The 13,635-nt window shown below is 36.9% G+C and overlaps 1 protein-coding gene across 6 annotated transcripts in view; it reads right to left on the minus strand.

Moving 5' to 3' along the window:
- Positions 1-3,712: 3,712 nt before the first annotated feature.
- ida (anaphase promoting complex subunit 5 ida) overlaps positions 3,713-13,635 on the minus strand; it is a 334,874-nt gene continuing 324,951 nt past the window's right edge. For all 6 annotated transcript variants that reach the window (XM_076201024.1, XM_076201023.1, XM_076201022.1 and 3 more), the window contains exon 17: positions 3,713-4,493. In XM_076201024.1, coding sequence (XP_076057139.1) covers positions 4,374-4,493 — 120 coding nt within the window. In that variant the 3' untranslated portion in view covers positions 3,713-4,373. The remainder of the gene's footprint in view (positions 4,494-13,635) is intronic.

The following is a 13,635-nucleotide window of genomic DNA, read 5'->3' on the forward strand; positions in this document are numbered from 1 at the left end:
AGGGGAAGATGGGCAGAATATTTTAGGGAGTTGCTAAATGTGAAGGAGGATAGGGAAGGAAAGATAGCTGCAGTGGGAAATGCGAAGAAAATGAGAGTGATGAGTGAGGAGAATGGAGGAGAAATAAGGAAGGATGAGGTGAAGGCAGTTGTAAAGATGATGAAAGCAGGTAAGGCACCTGGTCTGGATGGATGCCATGCAGAATGTCTGAAAAAGGGAGGTTCAGTGATGGTGGACTGGTTGGTGAGGTTATTTAATGTTTGCTGGAGAGAGGGTAGAGTACCGGAGGACTGGAGAAGTGCCTGTATAGTTCCTCTTTACAAGGGAAAAGGGGACAAGTGTGAATGTAGTAATTTCAGAGGGATTAGCCTGTTGGGTGTAGTAGGGAAGGCTTATGGGAGGATCTTGGTTGAGAGGATTAGGAGAGGAACAGAAGGAGTAATTGGTGAGGAACAGTGTGGATTTAGGACGGGTAGAGGTTGTGTAGATCAGATCTTTGTGGTAAGACAGATATGTGAGAAAGCTATAGGAAAGGGGATGTTTTTTGGGCTTTTATGGATCTGGAAAAGGCTTATGATAGGGTAGACAGAAAGGCACTGTGGGAGGTTATGCAGATTTATGGGATAGGAGGAAAGCTTTTGGGAGCTGTCAAGAGTTTTTATGAGAGTAGTAGAGCATGTGTTAGGATTAGAAATGGAGAGAGTGAGTGGTTTGAAGTAAAGGTGGGACTTCGTCAAGGATGCGTTATGTTGCCCTGGCTGTTCAACTTATACATGGATGGGGTGGTGCGAGAGGTGAATGCTAGGGTAGTGAGTCAGGGATTGGAGATGGTTAAAGAAAATGGAGAAAAGTGGGAGGTGAGCCAGCTGTTGCTTGCGGACGACACTGCGCTTGTGGCAGGGTCAGAGGAGGGATTGAGGAAGCTGGTGACAGAGTTTGGGAGAGTATGTGATAGAAGAAAGCTAAAGATAAATGTGGGTAAAAGTAAGGTGATGAGATGTACAAGGGGTGAAAGTGGCAGTAGACTGGAAGTGAACATTAAGGGAGAGCGACTGGAGGAAGTGGATAGTTTTAGATACTTGGGTGCAAGTGTAGCAGGAAAAGGTGGAGTGAAGGTGGAGGTAGAATGTAGATTGAGAGAAGCGAGTAAATGCCTTGGTGGTTTAAAGAGTGTAATGAGGAATAGACATTTGGGAATGGATGCGAAGAGGAGACTGTATGAAGGAGTGATTGTGCCAACAGTACTGTATGGGGCAGAAACGTGGAACATAAGAGAAGAAGAGAGAAGGAGTTTGAATGTGTTTGAGATGAGGTGTCTGAGAAGTATGGTGGGGGTTACTAGGCTGGATAGAGTGAGAAATGAGGAGGTGAGGAGGAGAACAGGAGTGAAAAAGGATTTGGGAGATAGGGTTGATGAAAGAATATTAGGATGGTTTGGACACATGGAAAGAATGAGTGAAGAAAGACTAGTAAAAGAGGTATGGAAGGCAGATGTGGAGGGAGTGAACATGAGGGGACGTCCTAGGATGAGGTGGATGGATGGGGTAAAGGGGGCTTTGGGGAAGAGGGGAATGTCTGTTGAGGAAGGAAGGGAGAGGACGGAAGACAGAGGTGAGTGGAGAATGGTTGTATATGGATGATGTTGTGACTGCATGAGGAGGAATGGGCGGGGGGTGGGGTAGTATGTGTGAGTAAATTTTGACGCAGCCCGAAGGGATTTCTCCCCGTCCTCGCCTTATATGCAAAGGGGGACGGAGAGGGGGGGTCGCCGATTAAATGAAGCGGCCTTGCTGTGGATGTGCTGTGTCTTGCGACACTGCTTCTGACCCAGGGCGGTGGGCAGGGTGCAGGGATGACCCGTCATCCAGGAGGTGCTCAGATGAGAGGAAGGGTGGGAGGGGTGTGGAGTGTATGTAGGGATGAAATGGGTGGGAGTGTTTTTATGCCTTTCCCTTTTTGGCTACCTCCCTTGGAAGGGGGAAAAAGCCTTGGTATATGTATGTATTTGGGTGTATCAGATTGTGAAGTATGCATGTTGTTGTAATGATTGCATTAGCGTTAGAAGGCATAGCTTTAAGTTTCCTTAAATATATTCTGAAGGTTTGCACTAGAACACCAAATGTGCACTCAACTAACCTCCTGGCTCTAGATAATCTATAATTAAAAATCCTCTTCTCTACCTTATGTTCAGTCTATGAACCTGGGTAGGGCCTCATCAAATTTCTCTTCAGCGGGAAAGCCTCATCTCCCACTATAACGTATGGTGCTAGCACATCAGTGCCAGGAAGTGCAGCATCTTCTGGTACATTTCAGGTCATCCTCAGTTTTGGATAGTATTTTCTCAAATGTTCCTTTGTTCATTCTGAAATAGCTGTGGAATTTACTCTCATCATCAGTAAGACGAGGATGCAGAGTATGAAATTCTCCTTCAGTCTTCCTATCTTGCAACATAGGATGAGCCCACAATCTCTTTCTTTTTCCATTTTGTTTTCCTTCTTCTTCTTCAAGTACAATAGCGATTATTGCCAACTCGGCGTCAGATAAGTCACACATCCTTCGTAACTGATGGTAAGACTTCTACTGGTGTCGAGGGAGGGGCGATGTAAATACCTCAGAACCGAGAGCGGAGCGCGACCGGACCGATTGTGTGAATCAACCCTAAGGGGGTCCCGGACACCCGTACTCTTGTGCGGTACGACCGAATTAGTTATTCAGACACACAAAATTTATCAATCATTTCCTTTTCTGATTACCTATTAATACATGTAGCATCACTTCCTTGCACTTAAAAATACCATATTTATCTAAGAGTTAATGGGCAAAATGTTCAGTAACTTCAACTAATATCGTGGAAAAAGTCTTACCAAATATTTTTTGCTTAAGGTCCAATTGAAGAGTGGCCCTATGTGAACATTTTGGGGAGTAGATTTTTTTTATTTACCTCTTATGAGAATAACAATGATTTTTTTTTATATATATTTTATATATATATATATGTGTACATATTGTAAAAAAGATTAAATTTCTGAGGAAAAATAATTGACAGAAAAATACTGCTAAAGAATTTGCTTTATTTTGACTTCCAGATATTTACGTCTTACAATTCTCTACCAAATAGAAAAAAAAAGTGAAAATTTGTATATAAATGGGCGAGTTATAATTTGATGAATTGAACGAAAACAAACTTTTCAGTAGCGCCATTTAAATGCCGTACGGACATTTAAAGGGATGCACGGACATTAAATTATATTTTCCTTTATTCTATTTTATTACCAAATTAAAGTTACTATTTCTCTTCACCCCTCCCACAGTTATTGTTGGTAGAATAATGAATATTGGTTATTTGTTATTGGTAGAATAAATGAAAGATTTATTTGACGTGCAAGAGAGATACTTACCAGATGTCGCCAATTTTTATTTATTTCATTTTACATATAAGAACAGAAACGGAATTGAGATGTAATTTTTGGTCGAAGTGTTACCATTATTATAGAGAATCTTTTGAAATGCTTATCTGTTGGAATAAAAAATAAATAAAATGAAATGATCGCGTGCATGAATAGCATGAGAAAATGGCATCCTCCTGCTTTCACACTTCGACAGCTACTAGTCTCTCCTTTTAGCATCGTTCTGTGAGTTTAGTCAAATTGCCAGATACCTCCATATCAAGCTGCCAGATATCTCCATAGATATTAATTGCAGTAAAAAAAAAAAAAAAAAAAAAAAAAAAAAAAAAAATGGCTATCGAAATTTTGACTTATTTCAAATTCTTTTATACAATGGGGTTGCCAGAGGTCGCCAAAAATTTATTTATTTTATTTTATAAGAAAAGAAACGGAGCTGAGCTCTAATATTTGGTTTGAGTGTTACCACCATCATGGAGAATCTTTTGAAATCTTTACCTAAAATTCGTTCATTTTCCAGAATTTTTCGAGTTTTCACGCCCAGGGCTCCCTTAAATACAATCTAACATTTTCAGTTCAGTAGCAACTCTAACATAGAGACAGCCACTACTAAGCCACTGAAGAAGAGTCAAGAGACTTGAAATCACAATTTGGCAGCACAGATGACCTCCTACAGAGAAATCATCTCAGATCTCGATACAGACAATAAGACCAATGGAGGGATTTGCCCACTCAGTTTTACTAATGAATGTTTCTTCATAGTTATCTGGATTGCATAGCATTACTGATAATTTACTGTTTTATTGACCTGGGATCATAAGGCAGAATATGTATTCCCAAATTCTTGCAATTTCCATGGGATTTCCACGAGTAGCTTGGTTAGTGCTTATTAAGAACCATGAACTTGTGCATAAAATAGAGGTTTAAAAAAAATGCAACTACTGGGGGAATAATGTAAATAAAAGAAAGTCAAAATGAGTACACAGATGGCTGGAAAGAAAGGCATGGGTTCTGTTGCTCCAATTGTCTAAATTCATATGCACTTTTGTTCCGCTCTTCTGAAAACCCAACTTCTTGGTACAGCCTTGTCTGAAATGTAAAAAGAAAAAAAATTATACATACACACGCACACACACACACACAAAGATAACGTTAAATAAAATAATGGAAGATGGAGGAATAGTTATGATGGGCGACTTTAATTGCAAAGAAATCTGCTGGGAAGAAATGACAGTAAAGGGTGGAGATGACTCATGGGGAAACGCTCTACTTGAGATGATTATTGACCACAAAATGACACAATGGATACAGGAGAACACTAGGTATAGAAATGAAGAAGAACCATCGAGACTAGACTTATTAATTACATCTGAACCTAGAATAGTGGACAAGATTGAATATAAAACACCAATAGGTAAAAGTGACCACATATTGATTGAACTGGAACTTAATGAAGAAAAATATATCAAAAGAAATGAACAATATAAAGGAAGAATGATGTATGAAAAAACAAACTTTGATAAAATAAGAGAATTCTTTCAACAAGAAACTGGGAAGAAATATACAAAGAAGAAACAGCAGTGGAAAAGAAATGGAATATTTTGACAAAAATTTACAAAAAAGGAGTGGAAAAGTATGTCCCAAGACAAAAACAAGAAAAAGAATATGTAAAATGCTGGTACAACAAAAGTTGTAGGGAGTTAAAAGACAAAAGAGACAAAGCCTGGACCAGATGGAAAAAAGACAGAAAACCTGAAAAATGGAAAATATATACCAGTTATAGAAATGAATATGTACAAACGTGCAGAGAGGAAAAGAGAAAATATGAAAAAGACGTCATAGAAAAATGTAAAGATCAACCAAAACTATTCTACAGATTTGTAAACAATAAACTGAAAAACAAACAGGACTTGGAGAAATTAAGACAGGAGGGAGTTGAATACACTGAGGAAATGGAAATGGCGGAAATTATGAACAAACATTTTAAATCAGTGTTTACAAGGGAGAACATACAACCTGAAGAGATTGAATGGAAAGAGAAAGTCCCCCCTATAGAAAAAATAGAAGTATCAAAGAATGAAATATTGATACAATTGAGTAATCTTGATGTCAGAAAATCACATGGACCAGATGAAATAGCAAACTGGATTCTGAAAGAATGCAGGAATGAACTGGCAGACAAAATACATAGCATAATAAGCAGTTCCTTGAAAGAAGGAAAAGTTCCAGAAGATTGGAAAAAAGCAAATATAGTACCTATATATAAAGGAGGAAATAAAGAAGAACCTACCAACTATAGACCAGTCTCTCTAACAAGTACAATAGCAAAAATTTGTGAAAGAATTATCAAAAATAGATGGGTAAAATACTTGGAAAAAAACAATGTACTAAATCCAAGGCAATTTGGATTCAGACAAGGACGATCATGCGTCACTAATTTAATATGTTTCTATTCAAGGCTAATAGATATAATACAAGAAAGAGATGGATGGGCTGATTGTGCATTTCTAGACCTAAAAAAAGCTTTTGACAAAGTACCACATAAGAAGTTGCTTAAGAAACTAGAATCTGAAGGAGGAATACAAGGTAAATTACTAAATTGGATGGAAGACTTTTTGCAAGAAAGAAAAATGAGAGTAGTGATAAGAAACCAGCACTCAAAATGGAATGAAGTAATAAGCGGTGTCCCGCAGGGAACAGTCCTGGCCCCAATAATGTTTGCTATATATATTAATGATATGGATGAAGGAATTGAAAGCTATATGAGCTTCTTTGCAGACGATGCAAAACTACTGAAAAGAGTGAAAACTGAAGAAGATTGTGAATCACTACAGAGAGATCTAAATAAAGTACAGGAATGGAGTAAGAAGTGGGAGATGGAGTTCAATACAAAAAAGTGTAGTATAATGGAATTTGGAAAAAGCAAAAACAGAATAACAGGAGCATATAATTTGGGAGAAGAGGGAATAAAAAAAGTAGAAAATGAGAAGGACCTGGGAGTCATTGTTATGAATAATATGTCACCTGAAAAACATATAAATAAGATTTTTGGAGAAACTTATAATTTAATAAGAACAATCAAAGTTGCATTTACATACCTGGATGAAGAAATGGTGAGGAAAATCCTAATCACCCTGATAAGACCAAGATTAGAATATGCAGCAACAATATGGTCACCAAGTACAAAAAAATGTATAAAAAAACTTGAAAGAATACAAAGAGCAATTACAAAACTGGCACCAACACTCTCAAAACTATCATATGAAGAGAGACTACAAAAACTTGAACTACAGACACTAGAGCAAAGAAGAGAGAGAGGAGATTTGATAGCTATTTACAGAATCATGAAAGGCATAGAAATTACTGATAGAGAGAATCTGATCAAATGGGATGACAGAAATACAAGAGGACACGGAAAGAAAATAAAAAAAGACAGCTATAGAAGAGACTTGAAAAAGAACAGCTTTCCACACAGAGTAATAGACAGTTGGAACAAGTTAGATGAGAAAGTGGTGTGTGCAAAAACAATACATGAATTTAAAAATTGTTTAGATAAAATGAGAAATGAAGACGGGACCCCACGAGCATAGCTCCCCTTCCCGTAAAATACAACTAGGTAAATACAACTAGGTAAATACACACACACACATATGTGAACGTGTACACACACGACAATATCTCTCCTTCCCGTAAAATAAAAATATATAAATACACACACACACTTCTTAATAGGCAGACGACTCGGTGGCGCCATTGGTAGAGAGTCTGTCATATAATGCCATAATATCGGCGGTATTTGGTTCGAATCCTGTCTAGGTTTAATTTGTTTTTTTTTTTTTTTCAGTCTCGCTGCGCTTCGAGTCGATACTCTCGTGGGCGGGGAGTTGGAGATATGTGTGCATGTAAGTTCATAGATCGGATATACGAGCTCTGAGCTCTCTTCCGGGAGGGAAATAGCTGTCGATCACGAGTCCAATACGTGATCCAAAAGACCAAGATGAATCACACACACGTGAACATGTACACATATAAGCACACACGACGATATATCCCCTTCACATAAAATACACACACACACACTTCAACGAATGGACGGCTTAGAAAACGTTCTGAAGAGAATTGAAGTTTGTGGATCCCAACGCAAAGAGAAGTGCCTATTGTATTTACAGGGTGGGGGGAAATTGCTCGTGGAGTAGTAGGAAAGTAGGGAAAGAGGAAAGGGGGAGGGATTACTGAGGGAAATGGAAGGAAATGAGGAAGGAGTAGACTTGGCCCAGGCAGACAGGCGAAAGGTAAACAAAAGGCCTCCCGATGATGATGAAATGTCTAATAAAAATGTAAAGATTAGAAGTATAGACAAGAGCAATACAGTAGAAAGTGATGAGAATATTTTCCAGGGATTTAAAGAGGGTGGGGGGACACAACCCCCCCCCCCCCCAACTGACAAGACTAGAAGAGAAGGTCGATAAGGTGATCGAGGACTTGGAGCGTAGGTTTGGTCATGTTGACAGTATTATACGAAGAGTTGAAAAATTGGAAGAACTAGAGAGGGCGAACAAAAACTTAACTAAGGAAATTGAAGAATTAAAACAACAGTTAAAAGAAGTAAAAGATGAGAATAAAGTCTTAAAGGAGAATAATAAGGAGAACAAGGAGGGTTGGAAAAAAATTCATGAAAATAGCAGGGTTGCATTCACTAACATAATCAGACAGCAAATGAATGAACAAACTGAAAACTCAGTTATTAAAGTGATGAGACAGAAGGAGAATATAGTAAGAGACTTAGCAGACAAAAAGAAATGTATAATTATATTAGGAATGGAAGAGAAACATAACCCAGATAGAACCACAAGAATCAAAGAGGAAAATGAAAAAGTAAGAAATTTACTAGAATTGGTTCAGGAAGATGAACCAGAAATAATGAAGCAAATTGAAGAGAAATTCAGGCTAGGGAAATATAGTACAGACAACACCAGACCAATCAAGATTAAATTCAGGTCACAAACTACGGCTGAGAATATCTTATCCAAAACAGGGAAACTAGCAACAAGTGAACAATATAAAAAGGTATGGATTAAAAGGGAAATGAATAAAGAGGAATGAGAGGAAGAAAAGCAGAAAAGACTTGAAGCAAAGGAAAAAAACGAGATAAGAACGGAGTCAGAAAAAGAGAGATTCTATTGGAGAGTAGTGAATATGAAACTAAAGAAAGTCGACATACAAGAGAAAAACAAAAGCGAAACAGAGAACACAATGGAAGTGGCAGAAAACTAAGAGTGTCTTACACAAATATAGATGGATTAATAACAGGATTGAATGAACTGAATGATTATTTGAAAGAAAAAGAACCGGACATAATGGGAATTGTAGAAACAAAATTAAAAGGCCCACTACCACCCAACAGTGTAGGACATGATGCATATAATTATTGGATTAGAAACAGAGTGAAAAAGGAAGGGGGTGGAGTTATGTTCCTGACTAAGAAGGATATAAACGTGAAGGGTGTCACATATGGAAAGAATACAGTAGAAATGATAATGATGGAAGTAGAAGACAGAGATAAGAAGAGCAGAAAATTTGTGTTAAATTATGTGCCCCCAAAAACAGCCTCATGGGAAGAGAGTGAACATAAAAGTATGTCAGAGGACACAAAGATAACATTAAACAAGATAAAGGAAGAGGGAGGAAGAATAGTTATGATGGGCGACTTTAATTGCAAAGAAATCTGCTGGGAAGAAATGACAGTAAAGGGTGGAGACGGCTCATGGGGAAACGCTATACTCGAGATGGTTACTGACCATACAATGACACAATGGATACAGGAGAACACTAGGTATAGAAATGAAGAAGAGCCATCGAAACTAGACCTAGTAATTACATCTGAACCTAGAATAGTGGACAAGATTGAATATAAAACACCAATAGGTAAAAGTGACCACATATTGATTGAACTGGAACTTAATGAAGAAAAATATATGAAAAGAAATGAACAATACAGAAAAGGAAGAATGATGTATGAAAAAACAAACTTTGATAAAATAAGAGAATTCTTTCAAAAGGAAAACTGGGAAGAAATATACAAAGAAGAAACAACAGTAGAAGAGAAATGGAATATTTTGACAAAAATTTACAAAAAAGGAGTGGAAAAGTATGTCCCAAGACAAAAACAAGAAAAAGAATATGTAAAATGCTGGTACAACAAAAGCTGTAGGGAGTTAAAAGACAAAAGAGACAAAGCCTGGACCAGATGGAAAAGAGACAGAGGACCTGAAAAATGGAAAATATATACCTGCTATAGAAATGAATATGTACAAATGTGCAGAGAAGAAAAGAGAAAATATGAAAGAGATATCATAGAAAAGTGTAAAGATCAACCGAAACTATTCTACAGATTTGTAAACAATAAACTGAAAAACAAACAAGACTTGGAGAAATTAAGACAGGAGGGAGTTGAATACACTGAGGAAATGGAAATGGCGGAAATTATGAACAAACATTTTAAATCAGTGTTTACAAGGGAGAACATACAACCTGAAGAGAACAAATGGAAAGAGAAAGTCCCCCCTATGGAAGAAATAGAAGTAACAAAGAATGAAATATTAACACACTTGAGTAATCTTGATGTCAGAAAATTGCATGGACCAGATGAAATAGCAAACTGGATACTAAAAGAATGCAGGAATGAACTGGCAGACAAAATACATAGCATACTAAATATTTCCTTGAAAGAAGGAAAAGTTCCAGAAGATTGGAAAAAAGCAAATATAGTACCTATATATAAAGGAGGAAATAAAGAAGAACCTACCAACTATAGACCAGTCTCTCTAACAAGTACAATAGCAAAAATTTGTGAAAGAATTATCAAAAGTAGATTGGTAAAATATTTAGAAAAAAACAAAGTGTTAAATCCAAGGCAATTTGGATTCAGACAAGGACGATCATGCGTCACCAATTTAATATGTTTCTATTCAAGGCTAATAGATATAATACAGGAAAGAGATGGATGGGCGGACTGTGCATTTTTAGATCTAAAGAAAGCTTTTGACAAAGTACCACATAAGAAGTTGCTTAAGAAATTAGAAACTGAAGGAGGAATACAGGGCAAACTACTAAATTGGATGGAGGACTTTTTGCAAGAAAGAAAAATGAGAGTAGTGATAAGAAACCAACACTCAAAATAGGATGAAGTAATAAGCGGTGTTCCGCAGGGAACAGTTCTGGCCCCAATAATGTTTGCTATATATATTAATGATATGGATGAAGGAATAGAAAGCTATATGAGCTTCTTTGCAGATGATGCAAAACTACTGAAAAGAGTGAAAACTGAAGAAGATTGTGAATCACTACAGAGAGATCTAAATAAAGTACAGGAATGGAGTAGGAAATGGGAGATGGAGTTCAATACAAAAAAGTGTAGTATAATGGAATTTGGAAAAAGCAAAAACAGAATAACAGGAGCATATAAATTGGGAGAAGAGGGAATAAAAAAAGTAGAAAATGAGAAGGACCTGGGAGTCATTGTTATGAATAATATGTCACCTGAGAAACATATAAATAAGATTTTTGGAGAGACTTATAATCTAATAAGAACAATCAACGTTGCATTTACATACCTGGATGAAGAAATGGTGAAGAAAATCCTAATCACCCTGATAAGACCAAGATTGGAATATGCAGCAATGATATGGTCACCAAGTACAAAAAAATGTATAAAAAAACTTGAAAGAATACAAAGAGCAGTTACAAAATTGGCACCAACACTCTCAAAACTATCATATGAAGAGAGACTAGCAAAACTTGAACTACAGACACTAGAGCAAAGAAGAGAGAGAGGAGATTTGATAGCTATTTACAGAATCATGAAAGGCATAGAAATTACTGACAGAGAGAATCTGATAAAATGGGATGACAGAAATACAAGAGGACACTGAAAGAAAATAAAAAAAGACAGCTATAGATGAGATTTGAAAAAGAACAGCTTTCCTCACAGAGTAATAGGCAGTTGGAACAAGTTAGATGAGAAAGTGGTGTGTGCAAAAACAATACATGAATTTAAAAATAGTTTAGTTAAAATGAGATATGAAGACGGGACCCCACGAGCATAGCTCCCCTTCCCGTAAAATACAACTAGGTAAATACACTTCAACGAACGGACGGCTTAGAGGACGTTCTGAAGAAAAAGTGAAATTTCGTGGTTCCCGAAGCAAAGGAAGTACCTATTGTATTTACAGGGGGGGGGAAATTGCTCGTGGGGTAGTAGGAAAGTAGGGAAAGAGGAGAAGGGGAGGGATTACTGAGGGAAATGGAAGGAAATGAGGAAGGAGTAGACTTGGCCCAGGCAGACAGGCGAAAGGTAAACAAACGGCCCCCTGACGACGATGAAATGCCTAATAAAAATGTAAAGATTAGAAGTATAGACAAGAGCAATACAGTAGAAAGTGATGAGAATATTTTCCAGGGATTTAAAGAGGGTGGGGGGGACACAAACCCCCCCCGACTGACAAGACTAGAAGAGAAGGTCGATAAGATGATCGAGGACTTGGAGCGTAGGTTCGGTCATGTTAACAATATTCTACAAAGCTTTGAAAAATTGGAAGAACTAGAGAAGGCGAACAAAAACTTAACTGATGAAATAGAAAACCTGAAAAGACAGTTAAAAGAAGTAAAGGTGGAGAATGAGGAATTGAAGAGGAATAGTAAAGAAAACAGAGAGGGATGGAAGTTGATAAAAGAAAACAGTAAAGTTGCATTTACTGATATAATTAAACAGCAAATGAGAGAACAAACTGAAGACTCAGTTATTAAAGTGATGAGACAGAAGGAGAATATAGTAAGAGACTTAGCTGACAAAAAGAAATGTATAATTATATTAGGAATGGAAGAGAAACATAACCCAGATAGAACCTCAAGAACCAATGAGGAAAATGAAAAAGTAAGCAGTTTACTAAAATTACTTCAGGAAGATGAACCAGAAATTATGAAGGAAATTGAGGAAAAATTCAGGCTCGGAAAGTATACTACAGATAAGACCAGACCAATTAAGATTAAATTCAGGTCACAAACGACGGCAGAGAATATCTTATCCAAAACGGGGAAACTAGCAACAAGTGAACAATATAAAAAGGTATGGATAAAAAGGGAAATGAATAAAGGGGAAAGAGAGGAAGAAAAGCAGAAAAGACTTGAAGCTAAGAAAAAAAAAAACGAGAGCAGAACGGAGTCAGAGAAAGAGAGATTCTATTGGAGAGTAGTGAATATGAAACTAAGGCAGTTCGACATACAAGAGAAAAACAAAAGGGAAACAGAGAACACAATGGAAGTGACAGAAAACTAAGAGTGTCTTACACAAATATAGATGGATTAATAACAGGATTGAATGAGCTGAATGATTATTTGAAAGAAAAAGAACCGGACATAATGGGAATTGTAGAAACAAAATTAAAAGGCCCACTACCACCCAACAGTGTAGGACATAATGCATATAATTATTGGATTAAAAACAGAGAGAAAAAGCAAGGAGGTGGAGTTATGTTCCTGACTAAGAAGGATATAAACGTGAAGGGTGTCATATATGGAAAGAATACAGTAGAGATGATTACGATAGAAGTGGAAGACAGAGATAAGAAGAGCAGAAAATTTGTGATAAATTATGTGCCTCCGAAAACAGCCTCATGGGAGGAGAGTGAACATAAAAGTATGTTAGAGGACACAAAGATAACATTAAATAAAATAATGGAAGATGGAGGAAGAATAGTTATAATGGGCGACTTTAATTGCAAAGAAATCTGCTGGGAAGAAATGACAGTAAAGGGTGGAGACGGCTCATGGGGAAACGCTCTACTTGAGATGATTACTGACCATACAATGACACAATGGATACAGGAGAACACTAGGTATAGAAATGAAGAAGAACCATCGAGACTAGACTTAATAATTACATCTGAACCTAGAATAGTGGACAAGATTGAATATACACCAATAAGTAAAAGTGACCACATATTAATTGAACTGGAACTTAATGAAGAAAAATATATGAAAAGAAATGAACAATATAGAAAAGGAAGAATGATGTATGAAAAAACAAACTTTGATAAAATAAGAGAATTCTTTCAACAAGAAAACTGGGAAGAAATATACAAAGAAACAGCAGTGGAAGAGAAATGGAATATTTTGACAAAAATTTACAAAAAAGGAGTGGAAAAGTATGTCCCAAGACAAAAACAAGAAAAAG

Source organism: Oratosquilla oratoria, chromosome 17, assembly GCF_046742065.1.
Source record: "Oratosquilla oratoria isolate Oo_2021 chromosome 17, ASM4674206v1, whole genome shotgun sequence".
Lineage (NCBI taxonomy): Eukaryota > Metazoa > Arthropoda > Malacostraca > Stomatopoda > Squillidae > Oratosquilla > Oratosquilla oratoria.